Below are 20,199 nucleotides of genomic sequence, written 5' to 3' on the forward strand. Positions count from 1 at the left end.
GGTTTTCTAGGCAGCTTGTAATGCAGCTGTGAATCTCTCCCACAAGACCAGCTCAAATCCTTTCTAAGAAGCCTCAGAGTGCTCCCATTTACCTCAACCACAGCCAACCACCAGCAACAGGAGGAGCAGCTCATCACCCAGGATGGGAGCTGCCCTGCAGCACCCCCAGCTTGGGACACCAGGCAAGGCACCAGCCACACAAGCCCACTCCTCTCCTGGGCAGCCTGCAGTGCTCTTTGTTTTAAAGCACATCAGACGTTGAAGCTGGCACAGCAGTATTATAATTTGGCAATGCAGGGTGTAGATGGGGTGGTGCGGTTGCTGTGATCTCAGCAAATTAGCATGTAAACATGTTGTGATTGATGAAAAATGCAGGACCATGCTCAAGAAAAGTTCTTGGGTGGGATTGGCAGCGCTAGGAATTGTGTTTAAATGTGGCCACACCAGCTGGGAGAGAGGAAGCACCATAATAAACAGCCAAAGGTCTGCCCTGGCCTCCAGGGGAAGACCTTTCCTTGAACCCCTGTCTCCTTGCAACGAGGAAGCTGCACACCCTGGAAAGGGATAGGTTTTGAGGGTGCAAGGGCACCAGACAAGCACAACTTCTGCTTTCTGCCTCAGCCCTGACGTGGTTACAGGGCCACAGGAAACCTGATGCCTCTACTTATGAAGTAATTCGGAAAGAATAAAAAGCTTGTTTTCCAGAGCTGCCATGAAACAGTCCCCAGTCTGCCTCAGCGACCATGGCTAGAGGAAGCATATGGGTGATTTTTCAGCCAGACACAGAGTATATCCTGAATAGCAGCAGGGAAAAAAGACACCTGATGGTTATTATCAATTCACCTGGAATCACCTACATAAGAGAGAATTCATAGAAAATTCATGTATAACATTATTGGCTTAGGTATCTGTGAAGCATCCTTCTGAACAAGGGATGTGAGCACTGATGCAAAGCTGCAATCAGATCTGTAAGGCACCTGAATACCAGCAGTGAATTTTATCCCTCTGGTGTAACTCTGTGAGCAGGGTAACCCATACTGCAGCCATGAGAAGGCTGCAAAAATCCATGTGCTCCATGCCTGTAGTCTGCAGACACAGGGATTCGGTCCCTCAGATGGCACCATGTCCCCACCAAAGCCTTGTGTGTCCCCAGACCCAGGGGAAGTAAAGTTATGGGTATGTGAGCTGGGGCCAACCTGGAAACACAGCATGAAAGCAGCAACCCCTCTGTGTGGAACAGGAGCTTCCAGCTATTCCCACAGCTCTGTTAGCTGGGTGAAGGAGAGGTTATAACACATTACACAGCTTTGAAGACAGGCTGGTATCTTGTATTAAATTCATGGGACTTCCTCAGGGTATCCTATAAACTGGTTTCTGCATTAACTAATTTTTGAGGATAGGAAGAGATCAAGAAAATATAGCTCAAAGCATCCTATAAGAGACTGCAACGGAGCTGATGTAACAAATGTCATTGCAATTGCTGGTAGCATGTCTTGGAGTAACTAGATGAGTAAATAAGCATTACATCTGAGCCCCAACTCCCTGTGATGTGAATCAGCCCAGGCACCTTCTGGGGCTTCACTGTGTGACAGAAGCCTTGAGCTACAAACTCAGGAGTGGTTTTGTTCCTGCTTCCCAGGCTTGGAGTCACGGCAAGCATGCCAAGAGGGGCACTGAAATATTGTGAAAGCAAATTCCTCTGAATCCTCTGAGTTTGTGCTTCTGAAACAAGACACAAACAGCAAAGAAATGAAAGCCACTCTTTGGATGGAGACTGCTTCTCACCTGGAGCTCAAGGGAGTGGGTGGAAGAAAGAGGGAGAGGAGTGCTGGGGAAAAGACATCAGTAAATAAACCACAAAGGATCAGTGGGTAAATTATGGGATTGTCTAAATTATTTCCCTTGGAATTGTATCACAAATATTTCTCTCGAGCCCCTTGGGAAAACAAGGCACGTCATTTCTTTCTGGACCAACCTAGGAAAGGCCAGGCTAAAACCGTTGGAATTGGGTGTGGGGGCACCTCACGGAGGGAGGGCGGGGGGTTGGCCACTGTACCAAATCCCCGTGTCAAAGGGCCTGGGGCCCAAGTGATGCACAAGGCACTCACTGTATGTCCGCATTGTCTCCTTCATAAAAGGGGCTGGGACTGGGAAAAAGGAGGCAGTTTCCAGGATACTGGCCAGCAGCCACTGGAATGCCCCGACCACCCCAGCCCCCAACAGGCTGTAAAGGCAGTGGGGAGGGGAGGAGGAAGACGAGATGCATTTGTGCCCTTTTTTCCTCAGGGGTAAAAACAAGGGAGGTTTTCCTTTCAGGGCCCAGCCCTCAACCCCTTCACCACTTATCCCCAGTTTTGCAATTCCCAACTGCAAACAGGAAGGACTTTTGAGGTGGTCAAGTCCTGACTGCCCAGGGCATAGGGAAGAGAAAAAATCACTCCACGAGTGCTGTGGTCTGTAAGTTTCTTGAGCTCTTATCTACATCTGTTGCAGCCCAGAGACCTTTACACACTGATCAGGTGTAGGATGGACTGGTTGGTAGCTAATTTTTGTTTCGTAGGAGTACCTAATAAGCACTAGGGAGGGATGTTCATGTTGTTAAAAATGATGGATAAGCATGATGGATGTGTGTTTCAACATCTCAGACAACAAGGTCTGAACTAGAGGTTAAATAGCCCGGAGGCAAGATCAGAGAGGGAAAGGGGACCCCCATTTTACAGGTGGGAAGGAGAGGACCAAGAGGCACATCTAAATTTTGGGCTCCTACATACATTGATACTTTGCCAGGAGCTCCACGGATGTTTCAGTACCAGCCCGGGATGCAGTGCAGCTATACCCTGGGGTGACATTAATTTGTTCTCCCTGCTGTCACTGCTGGGGCTGCTGGAGCCACCTAGCCAAGAGCCAGCTCAGCAGGTATGTCCTTGGCGCCCGAGGTCAGATGGCGAGTCGGTGGGAACAGACATCCTCTGTTACCTTCTCGGAACAACCACAAGCCCAGCCTGCTCTGGTTACTGTAAAACAACCCCCGAGGCATTCTTAGTTACGGGATCACACTAAGGGAAGAAACGCCTCCGTGCCTGCTCCTGAAGAGATTTTTATCAGGCTGTGATGATGGTGTAGGGTTGGCTCTTTTTTGGACAAAGGAAGTCCTCACAGAGAGGTTCCTTATGAGGCCCCAGGTCCCACCCTACAGGGCTGGAAGCATTTTCTTGGCTTGAACACCCACAGAAAGGGAAGTTTGGGGGCAGGAAGGGAGAATGGCTTTCTAAGGTTTCTTTTGTGAGTCCTCCCTTTCTCTCAGGGCAACAAGTTGACAAACAGAACCAAAAGTCTGCTTTTGGGGGAGACCTGGGCTGGCAAACCACCAGGACTTTTAATGATGACCGCAGACACCACAATTCAGGGCATTCTTCCTATTCAGGGAACCGCAGAGTCCCACATAATGCTGGCCCCCCAGCATCTTCCTGTGCCACCTCCTGCTCACGAAACAGGGGTAATCAACGCAGTTACTCAAGAGGAGAAACACAAGTGAGTGTAAGGCTTTTGGACACGGCTTTTTGTATTTCTTCCAGCCATCAGGATAGGAAGGACACTTCGCTGTAGGTCCGATCCCCCCCAGGCTACCCTCTGAAGGGCCGGCACGGCGGTCACATTCCTCCTGGCCACAAAGAGCTGGGGAAGGGGGAGGCGTGCTTTAAGCACAACACGAGGCAGCGAGTTTATTTTGCATATTATTCAAAATAGTACATTGCTGGCACACTTCCATGCTGCTAAATCTAGAGGGTAGGGCCTGGAGCTGTTTGCGAGGGGTGTCATTTTGCTGAGGATTGTGCAATGCTTTGTCCTGGTTCCTCCTTGGAATGGAAGCCCACTTCTGACCTCTCTGAACTTTAGGAGTGGGGGAGGCAGGCTAGCTCACACCAAAGCCGAGGCAGGGCTGCAGGCTTTCAAGCAGAAGAAATCTGGCTCACAAGCCTTGAGAAACACATCTGAGCCTTTATTTTTTATTTTTTTTTTTTAAATATGTACGGGACTAGGCAGGACATTCTGAGGTTAAATTCTATGCATTTATAGGAACTCTGGTAAAGCAATTAAGGTCCCAGATTTGACTTGCATTAGCATATTTATAACCTGGTGGGGAATGTTTTCCATATTCCTTGTGTCTATTTTTGTAATGATACTAATCCTTTACATTTCTGTATCACCTTTCACGCAGGAGGACTAGATCCCAAGTTGCTTTACATATGCAGGACGAAAATACAGGCAGACATGATGGTGATATACCTAAAACAGATTGAAAAGTGATGTGATAAATGTGATTTATTGAATACCTCTGACAGGCTTACCTCCTTCTCACCCCTATGCCTGTATGCTAGGGAATATGTCTAATTTTGAAACTCTTCATGCTGCTTCCAAGTACACATACATAGTCTTACAGACACACACACTATTGAACACAAGCATGCCTCTGCTTTCCCTGAAATGGAGCTCAGCCCTCAAGTCACACTTGGCATAGATTATAGGAACAGTAATATTGAGTTCTGGGTATCTATGGATAAATAATGAAAATGTAAGGCTTTTATCCAGATTTGTGAAAACATAAATTTCACTTGTAAGTTTTTGCAAATTATATCGGCATAGTTGCACAGAACTTAAGAAGCTTTAAAAGGTTATCCTTGTATAATAAAGGCAAATTCATAATTATAGTCAGTTACCGCAATATTATTTGACTGTGGGTTTCTTACCAGGAAATACAGACAAACCTTTGTAATTTAACCAGCAAATTCCTGAGGTCAAGCTTGAAGTATCAACTCTGAATAATAATAATAATAAATAGTAATGAAGTCCAAATTGAAAAGCTAGTCCATAACTTGCCATTATATTTCAGTGAGTTAAGTACAGAAATATTTCTCTGAACGTGAGCTTTCGTATATCATCTTTAGCCTACTGAAAGCATGAAATGACTCATGATGACATTCGTGGAATACTTTTGAAAAGCCATTCCTTGAAAAAAATAGGGCTTAGAAAGTCCCAAATTACTAAAATTCTGTATTAGACTGTTATTATTTGACCTGCTATATTTTTGGACAAATTACATATTTAAGGCTCAATACATCATATACTATCAGAAGTAAAAATAGCTTTATTTTAATAAAAAGGGCTGATAATCTCCTCCATCCAGTGGAAAACAGTAATCCTGTCAGGTCAGCCCATAATTAGACCTGAACCATGACATTATTATTATACAAAGAGCCATTTCAGATGCATTAAGAGGATTTCATTCAGTGTTAATCATAGTTTTTCTCTTCCATCATTTTTAAATTTTTGGAGACAATATGTTCAGGCAGATCTGGCTGTAAATTAAATGGGAAAAAAATACAATTTTTGTCTCTTAAAATATTCTCAGTCTTTTTCTCTTGGTGACATATGGCACAATCCTAGCCTATAGAGCTGCCTCACACAGGGCACATGCCTTTTGTGCAAGACAGCATAACCACTGTTAACAATTGAAAAAGCCTGAAATTCAGGCAACACATGCCAACGGCTTTGAAAATTGTCACGAGATATTTCACAAGTGCAACAAATATATCTAACAAATGCAACAAGAACAACTTTGTTATGCTGTCTGGTCCAAAAAGCAATGTTTTTAGCATATGTTGTTAATGGGAACCTTAGCTGTGCTTGATCACTTCCCAAATAAGCTGTTTAAATATGAAGCATTAGGCTCAGAAGCTGAGCGCTTTCACAGAGGAGGTGCGTTAACAATTCACAATTCTAAATCCTGCTTGATCTGCTGAGACATTCAGTCCAGTAAGAGCATGATTTTACTTAACAGCGCTTTGGGCGAAGAAGTTGCCAGAGGTGGGATGTTTTTCTCCTGGCTGAGGTCAGGCTGCCAGAGCTGGCCCTTCTGCTGTTACATGGAGTCCTGCCATCCCCTTTTCTCATGGCCTCACTCCCTTTAGCTGTGTGTTTGCATGCACGTGTGTGCACATGCGTGTATGTATTCATGTCTGAGCTCCCTTTTTCTGGCAGCTGCTGTTGGTGGGTTGTGGATGAATTTTCAGAAGTTGCCCAAGGCACAGTTACTGCTTGCCTGGCCCACAAGGAGCTCCCTAATTCTCTGTGTGGAGATACCTGTCTGAGGAGTGCACCATTAATCACTGAAGAGAAACAGAGCTTTTCCTTAGCATGTCGATGTGTGGATACAGTCACTTCTGTGGTGTCTCTGAGAGCTCTCTGTCAAAGCCAAGAGCATGAGGGAGCCATACAGATAGTGCTTTCCTCTTGTGTACATCCTGCATGTGGTAGATTAACTGTGTGCTTCCTTGCAATGTGCTAGAGCAGGGTCTTGGAGTAAGATGGAAAATTTGTCAAAACATTGCCACTTTAGCAGAAAGCTGGGTGAGTTCCCTCGCTTTTAATAGAATGTACCTTTCTTTTACTGCTGCTAATGCAGAAAGCAGCTGATTGTATTCTGTGGAGTTCACATTATTTTTATAGTACTTTGTCTTTGGAATAAACCAGAGCATACTACATGTCAGGAGTGGCAAGGATTTTATGGAGGAAGACAGAGCATGGATTCCCATGGGTGTTTTTCACTTCCTCTACGTCTCCAAGATAAGTAGAGTGCTATTCTGTGCCATCAGAGACAGAGTAGCTCCTTAAAAATAGATAGGATTGCCATTTGTCACTTTAAAGTGCCTTCAACATGTACATGCCTATTTTGGTTGTTAGATCATTTCGTCATGCACTTGTGAAACACCTCGTCCCAATCCATAATTGCAGCTCTTTGTCTCTGCTGTAATACAAACAGTGATGATAAATTAATGTCTGGCTTGGCAATAATGCTGCAGTCTCCAATTATGAGAAAGTGTTTTCATTTAGAGAAGATAAATCAAATGGCAGATTCCATCGTCTCTCATTCTTCCTGTCTGTGAGCAAGCTAGTCCTTGTTGTAAACCCTGTGTAACTTGCTATGGGGGAGGAAGCCCCATCCCCTTAAAATAAGGGTAGCTCTTTAGTAGTTTTTTCTTGGGGATCTTTTCTAGTTGAGTTAACTAGTTCAAAAAGAAAAGGAAATGACCCTTTCTTGAAAACCAAATTTGGTTTCAGAAGTAGCAAGAACCAGAGTGGGTTGAAGAGAAATGCATTGCAGACATGATGCTTCTTCCAAACCCCAAATCACCAGCATAGAAATAACAATAGGTTGTTGTTGTCCACGTTTCAAATTCTGGGGTTGTTTCTGTACATGATGAGGGCTGGACAACCAGAATCTCCAGATTACCAGCTTCTTTAGATGTGCACAAGGCAAATGTTTCTGCCATTGACCTCAGGCTGGTCAGCTTGAGCTCACCTAACACCCTGTCTGAGACCAAGAAGATAACTGGCATTGCCTGGAAGTACGTTACCAATAATAAAAATCTGCAGAGGCACTGTTTTCCAGTGCTGCTGTCAGGGCCTCACTGAATTTCCTGGAGATGTGAGATCAACTGCAAGTAGCACTCCTGGCCTACTGGAGTGGTTGCAGTTGTACTCTCTCAGAAAATACTGTGGTACCTTTAGGCTGGGAAACTCTCTAGGCTAAGCATGCATTTCTACCCATGGTACAAAGCGTCATGGAGGACAAGGGTTTGTAATATTATTTCCTCAGTTTTCATGATACTGTGGTAAATGCATATCCAGATTTTGATCAGTGTCCTCACAACCTGAGACACGTAGTGAAAGCAGTGAGCCTTTGCCAGCAGCATTATTTGATATCTGTAGGCCTGCATAGATGCAGATTGCTGGGAGGAGTCCTCCATCATGAAAAGCATCCTCCATCATTTGTAGAAACTGTTGAGTTACAGACAACAGAGGTATAGCCAAGACAGGAGGATGCACAGAGTGCTTACACACAAGCAGAGGAGTGAAGACAGCACGGGTAGCCTTACCTCCTCTTTATAACTCCCAGCTGCTGCTCCTTGGGTTCTGCAGTTTGCAGAGCACAAAGTCTGCATGACAGACCAGCAGCTGGGAGATATAAAGTCAGGGATTTGAATGCAGTGTGTGTTTTAAACCATGAAAACATTGCAACAAAAGTCCAACCCCTCCCCATTCTCTTCCCTGCCTGGACTACCTTCAGCACCATTAATCTCAAGGAAAAAAAACTTATTGGCCTTCGAACTAGGGCTTTCCTCTCTGATTACAGTGTTTGGACTAAGCAGCGCCGGCTAAACTCCAGATGCTTGACTCGTGCATTAGAGGCACTCCCATCCCCAGCTGGAGGATGCTACGTTAAGGGACTGCCACCTGGCAGCATCTTCAGGGAACTGCAAAAAGCGAAGCAGAGATGGAGATCAGTGAACCTGCTGGGAGACTTACAGGTGCACCCAGAAAGGAGAGGTCAGGATTGAACCAGAGTGGTGTTGTCAGCTGAGCAACCTTGCATTAACACACTGCTACAGTGCTAAAAGACGATAGTCTACTGAAACTTTTGAAACAAAGCCCACCTTATCAGGGACTTTTCCACAGTTTAAAAGTTGTTTTTCCTTCGAGAAAACCCCTGCTGTTTCCCCTGCCTACTTGAAGATGGCTGAAGCAACCTGACCTGGTTGTGCTCAGTCACTGTCCCTTTTAGGGAAGCAAAGGAAGCAAAGCAGAGTGCAGGGCTCTTGCTTTGTGAAGATATCCCCAGGGAGGCAAGTCCCACCTTGTCCCCCCTCTCAATCAGAAAGCACAGAAGACCAAAGGTGACCACTTTCCTGAAGAGCGGAGTGGGATGAAAAAAGTAATAAAATCGTCTCCCTTGGCCAAGACCTGGTAACCCAACTTCTTTCACTTCCAAGTCTTCAGTACAGTCCCCTTGCGTGTGTTACCCTTTCCTTTTTTTTTCTGTGTTGAGACAAGCTGGCAGACAGAACAATGAACATCTCCTCAAAACATGGTCTGGATTTTCCCCAAAATAGGTCTCTCCGCCAGTTTTCTAAACTAGCAGACTTTGAAAGGAAGCACACTGCGAGCAGTAAGTCACTTCTGTAACATTTCAGAATACTTCAGTTGTCCTACTCTTTGGAAAGGGTCCTCTGCTGCCAAATATCACAGAAAACAAACTTCCAAACTTCTGTTTGTAAACAAAGTCCTGAAAGAAAAAGGCAGACTTAGCTGAGCCCAAGAGCCTTTTGACCATAACCACTATGACAAACAGGTGAAGGGCTTTTGACCAGCCAATGATCTCCAGTCATTACTACTGGTAGTAGTAGCCTTGGGTTATTTTTTGTTAATTTATGTATAAATTTACATCCAGGAAAAAGACTGAGAAAGAGAGAGCTGGAGAGAAGCATCCCTTTTCGTTTCTAAGACTGGCACAGACAGTAGGCTTAACTCCCTGTCCGTGTCATTAAAACACCTTCAAATCCAACCTCTTAGGACCATGGCTCAATGTGCCAGTTCAGCTAAGCCAGATGAGCCAACAGTGCTCTGTGTGTGCTTGTACATTGCGACTGTCAAGACTTTTTTTGCCAATGAGTGCCAAACGAGCACCTTTTCAGTCAAGATCTGCAGAAAGCCTGCTCTGCCATGTATGCAGGTCATCAGGCCGATACCAAACTGGAGCGAGATCTGGTGACCTAGGTGTGAAAGTGCCTGAGATGCAGATGCCCTAAGCCTCCCAGATCTCTCTCATCCCCCAGACATGGTGGAGCTGAAGGCAGCTGTACTATGATGACTTACCACTCTGTGTGTGCGTCATCAATCACCAGGAGGATTTTGGGTTTTGGAGCCACAGGTGGAGTGGGGCTTGTTGAGTGATCAATGAGTCCCGCAGCTGCTTGTGTGGTTTGCTTCATGGCACTGGAGATGGAGCTGAAGATGCTGGTGCCAGCAGAGGAAGACTGTGAGGGCTGCGGTGGATGTGGGTGCTTTCTCTCCATGGCAGGAGAAACTGGGGAGCTTGTGGAGTTGTCAGGGCGCTGCAAGTCCATCATGTAGCCATTGGGCAAATTCGCCACAAAACTACTGTCTGAGAGACGTCTCCGGAGGAAATTCATTGTTGTAAAGTTGCGTGGAAGCCCTCTTAGCAAGAGAAAGACTGAACAACAGTGTCACCAGTTCTGGGGAAATGCTTCTGTGTGTATGTAGGGAATTTTGTTGTTGTCCAGGCCGGCAGGCTTTCCTCCTTGAAATCCTGCTGGAGGAATATGACTTTGTTTTTCAGTTATGTTTTCGTTCTTCTCCTGTGGAAAAAGAATCAAAGACACACTTGTGAGATGCATACCATGAGTTTTACATAAGGAAGACTCTTCTGGCCCTTTCAATGAATACATTAATCAACAGCAAGAGGAAAAAGAAAGAGGACTACTGGTTTATATGTGGTATGCTACTGGTACAGCCAGACAGATGCAATGAAGTAGGTTTCATGGCCTCTCTTCCATCCCAAAACATTTTTCAGTCAAAGAAGGCCAACTTACAATAGCTTAGGGGCTAACAGTTCAGAAGAAATGGAAAAAAATAAGAAGAGAAAGAAATTCCAGCATGCTTACAGCCTTTTCCATGACTCTTCATCATGGAGAAAGAAAAACTATTCTGACCATAAGTGATAATTTTTAAAAGAGAGACAGCTTATTTCTGACATTGTGTGTGTTATTTCTAACACACATAATATGCTTATTACAGAATAACCAGAAAATGGTCCAACAGGATAGAAAGTTGTATCATCTTTGGCAGGCTTGTTAGCAAGGCTCCACATTTAAGAAACAAACATCCTAAATTGAAATAGCATGTAGAAAACAAGTAGTGGAAAAATCCTCCTACACATCTTGATCAAGTTCAGTGGAACCTTCAAACTATTCTCTTCTGTCCCAGTTGCTCTCTATATTTAAAACTGGACTTTGAGCCAGGTGCACAGGCTACTGGCCTTTTCAGGCTCATTTGTAGGATTTCTGCAGGTACTCAGACCTGGAATTTTGACCATCTAATTTTTCCTTTTAGAAAAAAAGAAAAAAAAAAAAGGGGAAAAAAAGAAAGAAAGAAAGAAAGAAGAAAGGTCTGTTACTCTGCTCATCTTTTCCAGTGTGAAAATGAACACTGTGGAATGCAACTATCTGGCTCTTTTCCCTTGACCATAGTATGACGACTTTGTTTTTACCCAGAACACTAAGTTCTTCAGCAGTTAAATAATCTCACAAAATTAGTACAGATACTTTTTTTTTTTTTTTTTTTTTTATATATATATTTTAATTTTGCACCTGTAGGCATAGCTCAGAAATGAGATTTCCATAGTAATTCCCCAAGTCCTTTTCTCTGCTGACACAGCATATGAGTCTTGTAGACCAGAGGCTGGTTTGTGAGATGCAGAAAAAAGAAAAGACAGAAGCATATTTTTGGTAAAACATGAATGTTTTTCAAGACAGACCTATCTGCAACAACAAAAGTCAAAGCTACCCCGCACATCAAGTGAGATGAGTCAAGTGAATTCCTGGTATCACCATTAAAACATTTTTTTTGAATGAGCCCCTACAAATGCTAGGGCTCCTTGCCTTAACCTGCCCAGGGTGGTGTCCCTCACTACTTGCCCTCTTGTCTCTGACTGCCTCTGCACAGTAGGAAATTGTCTTCTCCCAGGTGGTCCAAGAGAGTTTGGCATCTGTGAATCTCCTTCCTGGAGCTACTTAATTTTGGCTATAGGGATTTATAGAGCTTTAGAGACAAGGGATTCAGATCTGTCTGTGTCCACAGGTCTCTTAGCCTCCAAGAGCCTCAGTGAGGATCGGGTGAGCCTGGATGGAGTAAAAGAACTACAGAAATCCCTTTCACTCATGACCCCCGTATATTGCTATCCATCACCTCCCTGAATCCATGGGCGCAGGAGCCATCTGGAGCAGAGGGTTCTCTGCTGAAGCTGCTGACACATCAGCTTATTAGAGTGATTTTTCTCTTGATTTCTCAGCCCTGGCAGTACGAGTCCTCTGCGTTTGCTGGAACCTGGAGGTAGCCTTTTCCCAGGGAACAGCAAAGGAAATCTTTAATGATTTCCTGCCACATTTACAGTCGATAATGTATCTCGAGGCATTGTGCTGACTTCCCGCCCGGTCCTGGCGCACCCAGTGACTGCACAAAATCAGCAGACGCACACCAGTGAGCACTTCAGTAACCCCGTCTGCTTATGCAGTAATTGTTCCAAAAAACAGGTAACATACAATATCCATGAATTATGAGCCAGCTACTTGCCTCATATATTTCCACACACACTTGGTCCTCTCATGTACTACTGCAGTTAAGACATACTGTTACCTGTCCAGGATGGCCAGAACCTGTAAAGACTTTGGGGAATTTATACAGTACAGGCTGGGTGAAAATGAGCTGTATTGTCCTCTGCTCAGGAACCTGTGTATTTTACCTTGTGTAAAGCACACAAGAAAAATCCCCTTGCTTTAATGGCTTAAGAGAAGGTCCAGTCCTGGTTAAGAGGAGCAACCAAAAGATCTGCCTACCATTAGAAGGGCTCCAAATAACTGTCCGGTGACTGTGTACAGCAGCTAGGTGTGCTCTATTGGAGGACCTTGGCGTTAGCTGGGAAGAGGTGGGATCCGAGAATGATTTCAACACCAGCCTCAGGAGGAGCAGTTTTAGAACCAGACACCTGCCCAAGAGCTGCTGGGTCCTGCTGTGGCAGCTCTCAGCCTGGGAGGGAACTTGGCCGCAGCCGCACAGGCCAATTTTCACAAGCCAATATCCTTGGGACAGGGTCCAGCAGAACTTGCATGCTCCTGGATCTGTTTCTCCCCACTGCCAGGTGACTGCATGGCTGTTTCCTCCTCTGTGAGCTTTTCACTCTCCAAAAGGACACAGGCTGCTTGCAGTGCACCAGCAAGTGAAGCGAAGGGGACTCTCTGCTCTGCTCAAGAAGGGCATGGAGGCATGTGGTGTATGGTGTCACACAGCTGGGAAGGGCCAGAGTACCTCGTGATGTGTCTGGAAAACACACAGGCGTCCTCTGCAGGAGGGCTTCCCAAGTCATGCCCTTCAAGGTACCATTTACAATAAACAATTTATCAGACTTGTTGCAAGGCAATGAGCACTCGCCTCCTGCAGCCTTTCAAACAGCAATATTTACAGTGCCTCAACATTTTTTCCACCAGGGGTGTGGCAGTGGTAGATATTGTCCAGGAGGTACCACGTGCTGGCAAAACTCTCTTGTCCAGAGAGTTTGGGATGCTGCACTAGGCTGGCACTGCTTCTGCTCACTGCAAAGACTGGGCTGCATGCCCTTGGCTCAGGAAGGAAGAAGAAGAAACCAAAGCAACTGATGTTACAGGGAAAACTCCCTCCAGCAAAGCACGTGAAAGGTGAATTCCAGAGGATGCTGCTGCTGTGGCAGAGAGACACCTGGCTCTGCTCTGGGACATGAGATAGCAAACCCACCAGGAACTTCAACTTTGGGTCTGTTAAAGAGATGGCACTAACTGTTCTCATTAAACAATTTTTTCTAAGGAGATGAGTAATGTAGTTAAAAAACAGTTTTATTATTATTATTTTATTTTTTTTAAATGAAGTTATTGCTGGCTTCATTGCATCAATTTAATGATTCCCACTAGTGAAGCCACTGAGGTCTTCTCTGTAATCTGAGCTGTGCAAACTGCCAGCAGATTCTTTTGCTTACTGGAAAACCTCACGGTCGGCTTCTGCATCATGCACATTTGCTAGTTATTAACTTTCAGCAAGAGAGGCTTTCATACAGGCGCAGTTTGAGTAGGTTACAACCTCATTTTCCTGCTGCTTGAGACTCCTGTGGAAATCCTGAGGGCTCAGCACATCATGCCAAATCTGGCTCTGTGCAGCTCTCACAGCATGCAGCTCGGCATCCACCCAGTGTACATACAGTTCCTACCCTAGCAGACAAGTAGGGCTGTAACTTTGACAAAGCCAGGAGCCAACACCTCTCTCAGAAGCAAGACAGATCTGCTCAGTGCTGTTTTGTCACTCCAGAGCCACAGGCAGGAGAGCTGCTGGCTCTACACCATTAAGTTGTACCTTTCTGTGTATACCAGCATCTTCCTGTGGCTTGCACAGAGACAAGTCACCAATTTACTGTTTTGCCAGGCACAAACCTGCCCATAGAAAGGCCTGGAGCCTCCTGCACAGCTGAAATACAGACCATGGGCTGCTTCCAGCTGGGACCACAGCTCCTGTCAAGGTCTTTGAGCTGCCTTCCTCCACGCAGGAGTAATCGTCTGCTGTGTGAAACAGACGTTCCCAAAAGCTAGCTAGGAAAACAGTGGGCATCTGGTCCATGGAGCTGCAGGTCAGGACTCTGGGCTATATTTCAGGATGGGGAAATAATAAATAAGGCATAGGAGAATTAGTGAGTTCTGCAGAAAGAGAGCAAGGAGAGGAGGAGGCACAAGCAGAAAGGGAGGAAGTACACAGGAACCAGTTTAACCAAAGGACAACACAGGAACGCGTGGAAATCCCAACAAAGAGGGCACAGTCAGGGAATCAAAAGGAAATGATGTGAGCAACTACATGAAGCAAGAGAGAGATCAATTAAAGCTGACCTTGAAAATAACGACAAAGAGGCTGGCACCACCAGCCCCTTACTAACACATAGTTAAACTTCCTGGATGATATTTTTGGAAGGGTAAGGAAGGGAAAGCAATCTGTTCCCTAAGTGTGTTAGCAACACCCAGGCACCTAGCTGCTTTTTCTCAAGGATGTACTCCACAGAGATGCAAGTTATCTCAAGAAAACTGTTGACATGTGTTCGAAAACAAGAACAAAATGTTCACTTAAACCTCTTGCCATTCCCCTGGATTGCTTTCTAACGTTTGGTAACATCCAGAAGGAACCAAGCTCAATTGGCTGATAACTGGTAAGTCTGTTTAGATTTCCCCTGAGCTCGTTATCTATGCCATCAAGTAATGAGCTAGCAGCACCACATCTGCCTGCATTTGATTCCTGCTCCTAAAAGCCTCAACAGAGCATTAATGGGGGCAGCAACATGGAAAACCCAGTGTGGATGACAATAGTGCTGACTGTCCTCCCACCTGCACTTGTGCCCTGTGAGGGGTGGAAAGATGAGGGGATGCTCACTAAAGCCTCTCACATTCACTTTGTGGACAGCCTTTAGTGCACATGCACACCACAAGATATTCCACTGGATCTCCTTCTGACTTCAGGTGTATTGCACAAGGTGGGAGAGGACTTCTGTGGAGGTACAGCCATGCCAGAGAGCTGTAAATCCATCTGCTTGGCTTTCTGCACATATTTCCAAAAAGAAGAAAGCAGGAGATAACTTACTATTGTTAAGTTTTCAGTGTTTCACCCTGAGTGGCATCAGTGTTACCAAGCTTTGTATAACGTATGAATTGAAAGCAGAATAACGCAAGTAGTTCTGAAACTAATTAGAATTTTTGTTGGGTTTTTACCTCATTTTCCACAATTTTGGGCTCAAGATGTTCACATGTTCAAACATTTCTTGGGAGTTTTCTATGAAAGTCCGAATTCCATAAATCAACAAATTAAAACAACAAGGGTTAGGAAAAAACAACAACAAAGACAATCAGAAAAGGAATATTCCACCAAAAAGCATGAAGCATATACAAAAATGGTAGGGGCTGGGAAGGCAGTATGCTGTCCCAAGGAGCACACAAATGCAAACTTTCCATGCCTGTGTTCAGTTTGCAGGGAGATTTCCCAAACTTCAGCAATGTAATACAGCTCTAGCATAGAGACTGGTGGAAATTTTCCAAAGCTTGCAAAACTACAGCACAAGTTCCACCTAAAACCAGCACGGTTCGTGCATTTTGTTGCCAGAGATACTTCTGGAAATTTGTTATGTGCTGTGACTGACACCAGCAGAGCAGTGCTGCCTTTTTCGGGAGGCTGCAGGAAGCTGCAGTTGGGGAAGGTGGTAGGGCAGGGGAGTGGAGGTGGCATGCCACCAGGACAACGATGCTCCCCAGGGTCTGAGATCCCTGTTGGGGTTAGACAGTTGCTGGCCAGAATGCCACTTGCTTCACTATCTCTATATCATCTTTCGGCTGCAGTGATTTCCTTTAGAAATGGATCCTTTAAGTTCTTTCACAGCAATCCAGTGTCTTGTCTGTCTTGTTTCTCCGTTTAAAGAGATCTTCAGTGATGTCAGGAGATTTCTTTGTCAGAAATGGATCACTTTAAAAAGTCCAACATGCTTCATTAAACCACTGATGCATACAAATGTGCAAGAGCTCTGTTGTCTTATTTTTTTTTGCACTCCTGCAAACCTTAAAAAAACCTCTCTACTTTCTTGTGCAGCCATTGAACTAGAAAAGTCTAGGCTTTAAAAATTTTACTTTTTTTTTTCTTTCATTTTTTTACATTTTTATACATATATATATATATTTATTTTCAGTTTGCAGCTGTCAATGCTGTCTGTGTAGCAGCTTCACCATAGAGTATTTGCTTTGTCTGGTCCTGTAGATAATACATATACACATACCAAAATGAGTGCGAATGAAAGCACTTCCCAAGATCTGTCCCCAGCACAGAAAGTAAGTTAGTCTTTTTCCCCTTTTGCCAGTTATTTCATAATGGCGGGCGAGAAGAAGAAGGAATAATAAAAAAAAAAAGACTTTAAAATAACAAAATGTCATTGTAAGGTCATTGGACATTCAAGTATTTTGCAGAGGAAGATGACTAAAGCCATGAACAATAGTGAAAAAGTTTTTAGTGAAAAATAAACCTGAATATTAGGGTAATACTCCGTCTTTAATGCCCACAAGAACTAAAATGCTGATTTTCTACTTAGTGGAAACAATACATTACTTCCTCATTTTATTCTCAGTGTGGAAATCCGGTTGGCACCAAATGGCCTTGGTCTTGCTGCAGTGGTAATATCCCCTCGTCAATGCACTTAGGGAAGCCTTTTGTGGCCTGTCTCTATTCAATATCAAAAACTTACTTATCAGCAAAGCCAGACCAGGCTCAACTGGAGCAGGCAGGATGGGGCAAGGTAATCCAATGCTAATCCTTCAATGCTACTGCGCCGTCTCCATCTGAAAGATGGTTGAGTTGGCACATGGTCTCCATTTCTTATTTTCCTGGAATGGCATGGTCATTTCCATCCCAAGTAACAGTGATATTAATGCCCCCATTAAGCCTCCATTATACACATGTCAAAGTGGCTTCCCACGATTATATTAAAGAGAAACAGAAGACAGTAGCTCAAACTAGAGAATTTGTAGATATAAATGGTCTGCATATTAAGTGTATGAAACTGTGAGGAGGAAGCAAGCAGGGCTCTGTTGCCCCTGTCTTTTTCCTTCCCAGTCATGGATGTGACTATAGTTCATGAGTGTTTGTGTGCTCCAAGTTTCCTGCAGTAACCACACAAGTCCTGATTTCATGGTGATAAGAGCTAAAGAGGCACCAGACAAGCCCGTAATAAATCAGGGAGTTCCTTCAGCTGAGAGACGTGCAGCTTTGAAGAGTGCTGATCTGAATAAAATCCAGAAGCTGGATGTATTTAATATGTAGGGCCTGCCGATATGCATTAGAGCTTGTATAGATAGAAGGTGCCTAAGGGACTGATAGCTCAGAGGAAACTGCAGCAGCTTTCCCAGCGCTAATGGGGCTCCGGTCTCTATTCTGATCACACACTATTCCTCACTCCTACCTCATTTTCTTTCCTGTGCATTTCAGTTCTGTCCCAGCACATTAGGTATTCAAGATGCAAGTAAATAAAGCATTTTGTTGCTACAGAGCTAACTAGATATCTTGGAAAAAAATATTCAGGTTGTGAAAGGGAAGAAACAGTTCACTGAAAGGTCATAATATGCACCAAAGAGATAATTATTAATTAATAGATGACAGTAAGAGTGATTTTCTATCTAGAGCATAAATTCCATTACTTTTCATAGGTTTATAGGACAGCAATGCATTACATATTTCCAAGTAACTTATCTTCAAACAGAACCCTGCATTTCTTGCACCAATGGTTCTAACTCATTTTAAAATGCCGCAAAAAAAAAATGTTACTTTTTATTCTATTCCAAAATAGAATTTTTCCCCAAATGTTTTATGCTTTGGGGTTAAACAGTCTTCCTTCCAACATCTGAAGTCTTCTAAACCATCTGTACTGCCAGTATAGTCCTTGTAAGTTTCGCTGCCGTTTGCATCCACCCTTTTTCTTCCCCCGACTCCATTCCAGACACAACCATATTCCAATTTCCCAGATTTCTCCCACGTGGAGGGGAACCCTTTATAATACTCGAGGTGCACCTGACCTGATGATGTGAGTAACAGATACCTGGAGAAATAAAGCCTGTGATTTTACTTTGTGTGGCAAGCTGTTCATTTGCTTTTTGAACATACTTGCCCATCTCACTTAGCAGTGCTTAATACGAGAAGAATAAGCTGGGAATCTGAGCACACTTACTGATTTATTTTGATGATGGAAGAGCAAGGCAATGTTTTACTGCCCTCTGGGGAAGATTTCTGGCATGACTGTAAGATAGCTTGATGCCAAATTCATCCATGAGATGTGGAAGCGGTAGGAAATTGGCTGGCTAGACTATTCCCCCCAAAGAGACAGCGAGAACAGGGATTGGTAGAGCTTCTCCTGAAGCACTGTGGGGGACCAGCTGGCTATGTCTGACTCACCACTAATGATCAACCCAAACTGCTGAGCACTTCCAGAAGATGTTTTTCTTCACTTTTTCATGTGATTGCTCCTGATCACATGGGGACGCATGAAAAGCTGTGTGGGTTTGTGTTAGTACATCCCATTTACTCATGTACCCACACACTTCAGACTCCAGTGAGGAGAGCTTACCCAGCTCTGAACTGATCACCTCAGTCTTTGCACCCTAGCCAGCACCTGCTTTCCAGCTGCAACCTCACAGACATCCATGAGATTCTGAACTATCACGGTGCAGGTTGAAGCTGCAAGCTAAATACATTCATGGTATCAGCAGGAGCTTGTTTGGGACAGTCAGGGACAGGTGCCACACTTCTTTAGGAGAGCATCTGGCCAGCTTTTGAACACCATTTAAGAAGTTAGGTTGGCTCTGTGGGCATATTGCACTGACAAAGAGCTGTATCATCAGATGTGCACTACTATAAATAGAAAATATGTTTTAAAAAACTAATGATAAATGATTTCACTAACAGTCCTTTATCAAGCTGTCTTCTCTCTGGGTTCCTGTCTGATTGCCTATCCAGTTTTCGCATTCATGCTGAACAGTGTAGGAGCCCTTCATAACTGGATCCAAACTTCCGGAACCATGTTTAGACAAAAACAAAAAAACAAAAAAACAAAAACAAAAACAGCAGAAAATATAAAGCATTAGTGTGGGAACCGGAACAGATTCTGCACCCTGAAGAAGTCCTGAGAGAGTAGGCAAGTGGGCTGGGCACAAAAATGGAAATAAAGCACAGTGTGATTTTAATAGCATCCTCTGCCATCAGCTGGAGGAAAGGTCACTGGACTTCAGTGCCTTGATTTCCTCATTTAGGAATTTATATAGTGTGGAGATATTGTAAGGCTCAGATCACGTCCCCGTGTGCTGCACCACTAAACCAAGCATTAGCAGCTTCCACCAGCCAAGAGCTCTGATTCCCCTGCCGATCAACAGCTGAATCACAAAGCTTTTAAGGTTACAAAACTGGCCGGCCTCATTTAAGAATCCAACCACCAGGGCTTTCAAGGGCTGCTCAATCTGTAGCCACCAGGGATGGAAGGAAAAAAGAAAAGTCTTTTTCAGAGGAAAAACTTTGGCACTTAGAACCATTTTGTAACTGGAAATGCAAAGGATTGATCCAAACAACAATTTTGGCTTCTTCTCCAATAATCACAAATCTTCTTTCCCAAGCCTGGAGAGGAGAAAAGGAAGAAGAAAGAAGGGAGAGTTGTGCAGCTGGACAGCAGAGCAGGGTGCACCCAGAGGAGCTCAAGCCCCATGCCCTTGTGTTACAGACAGCATGAGCATTGCAGCAGGACTTACAGATGGACACATTCTGCAAGTCTCACAAGTTATCACTTTCTGTACTTTTCTGCCTTTTATATATGGCTATAAGACGATACTGCTAGCAATAGAAGCAGTATTGCAGTATTCCTATTACTCTGTGGGACAATCTGTTATGGATGAGAGCTAAGCAGTGCAATCCCGTGTGTCTGAAGCTTACTGATGAAAGCTGCTTTTACTGTTGATAGGTATTTGCAGAAAAAAAGACACGTCC

At 44.3% G+C, this 20,199-nt stretch overlaps 1 protein-coding gene across 2 annotated transcripts in view; it reads right to left on the reverse strand.

Moving 5' to 3' along the window:
* SYN3 (synapsin III) overlaps positions 1-20,199 on the reverse strand; it is a 191,417-nt gene that overhangs the window by 160,726 nt on the left and 10,492 nt on the right. For both annotated transcript variants that reach the window (XR_014694443.1, XM_084524016.1), the window contains exon 2: positions 9,715-10,217. Coding sequence is in view for 1 of the 2 variants with exons in the window: in XM_084524016.1 (XP_084380142.1) it covers positions 9,715-10,031 (317 nt within the window). In the remaining variant the exon portion in view is untranslated. The remainder of the gene's footprint in view (positions 1-9,714; positions 10,218-20,199) is intronic.

The sequence above is a fragment of the Aythya ferina genome, assembly GCF_964211825.1.
Source record: "Aythya ferina genome assembly, chromosome: 1".
NCBI lineage: Eukaryota > Metazoa > Chordata > Aves > Anseriformes > Anatidae > Aythya > Aythya ferina.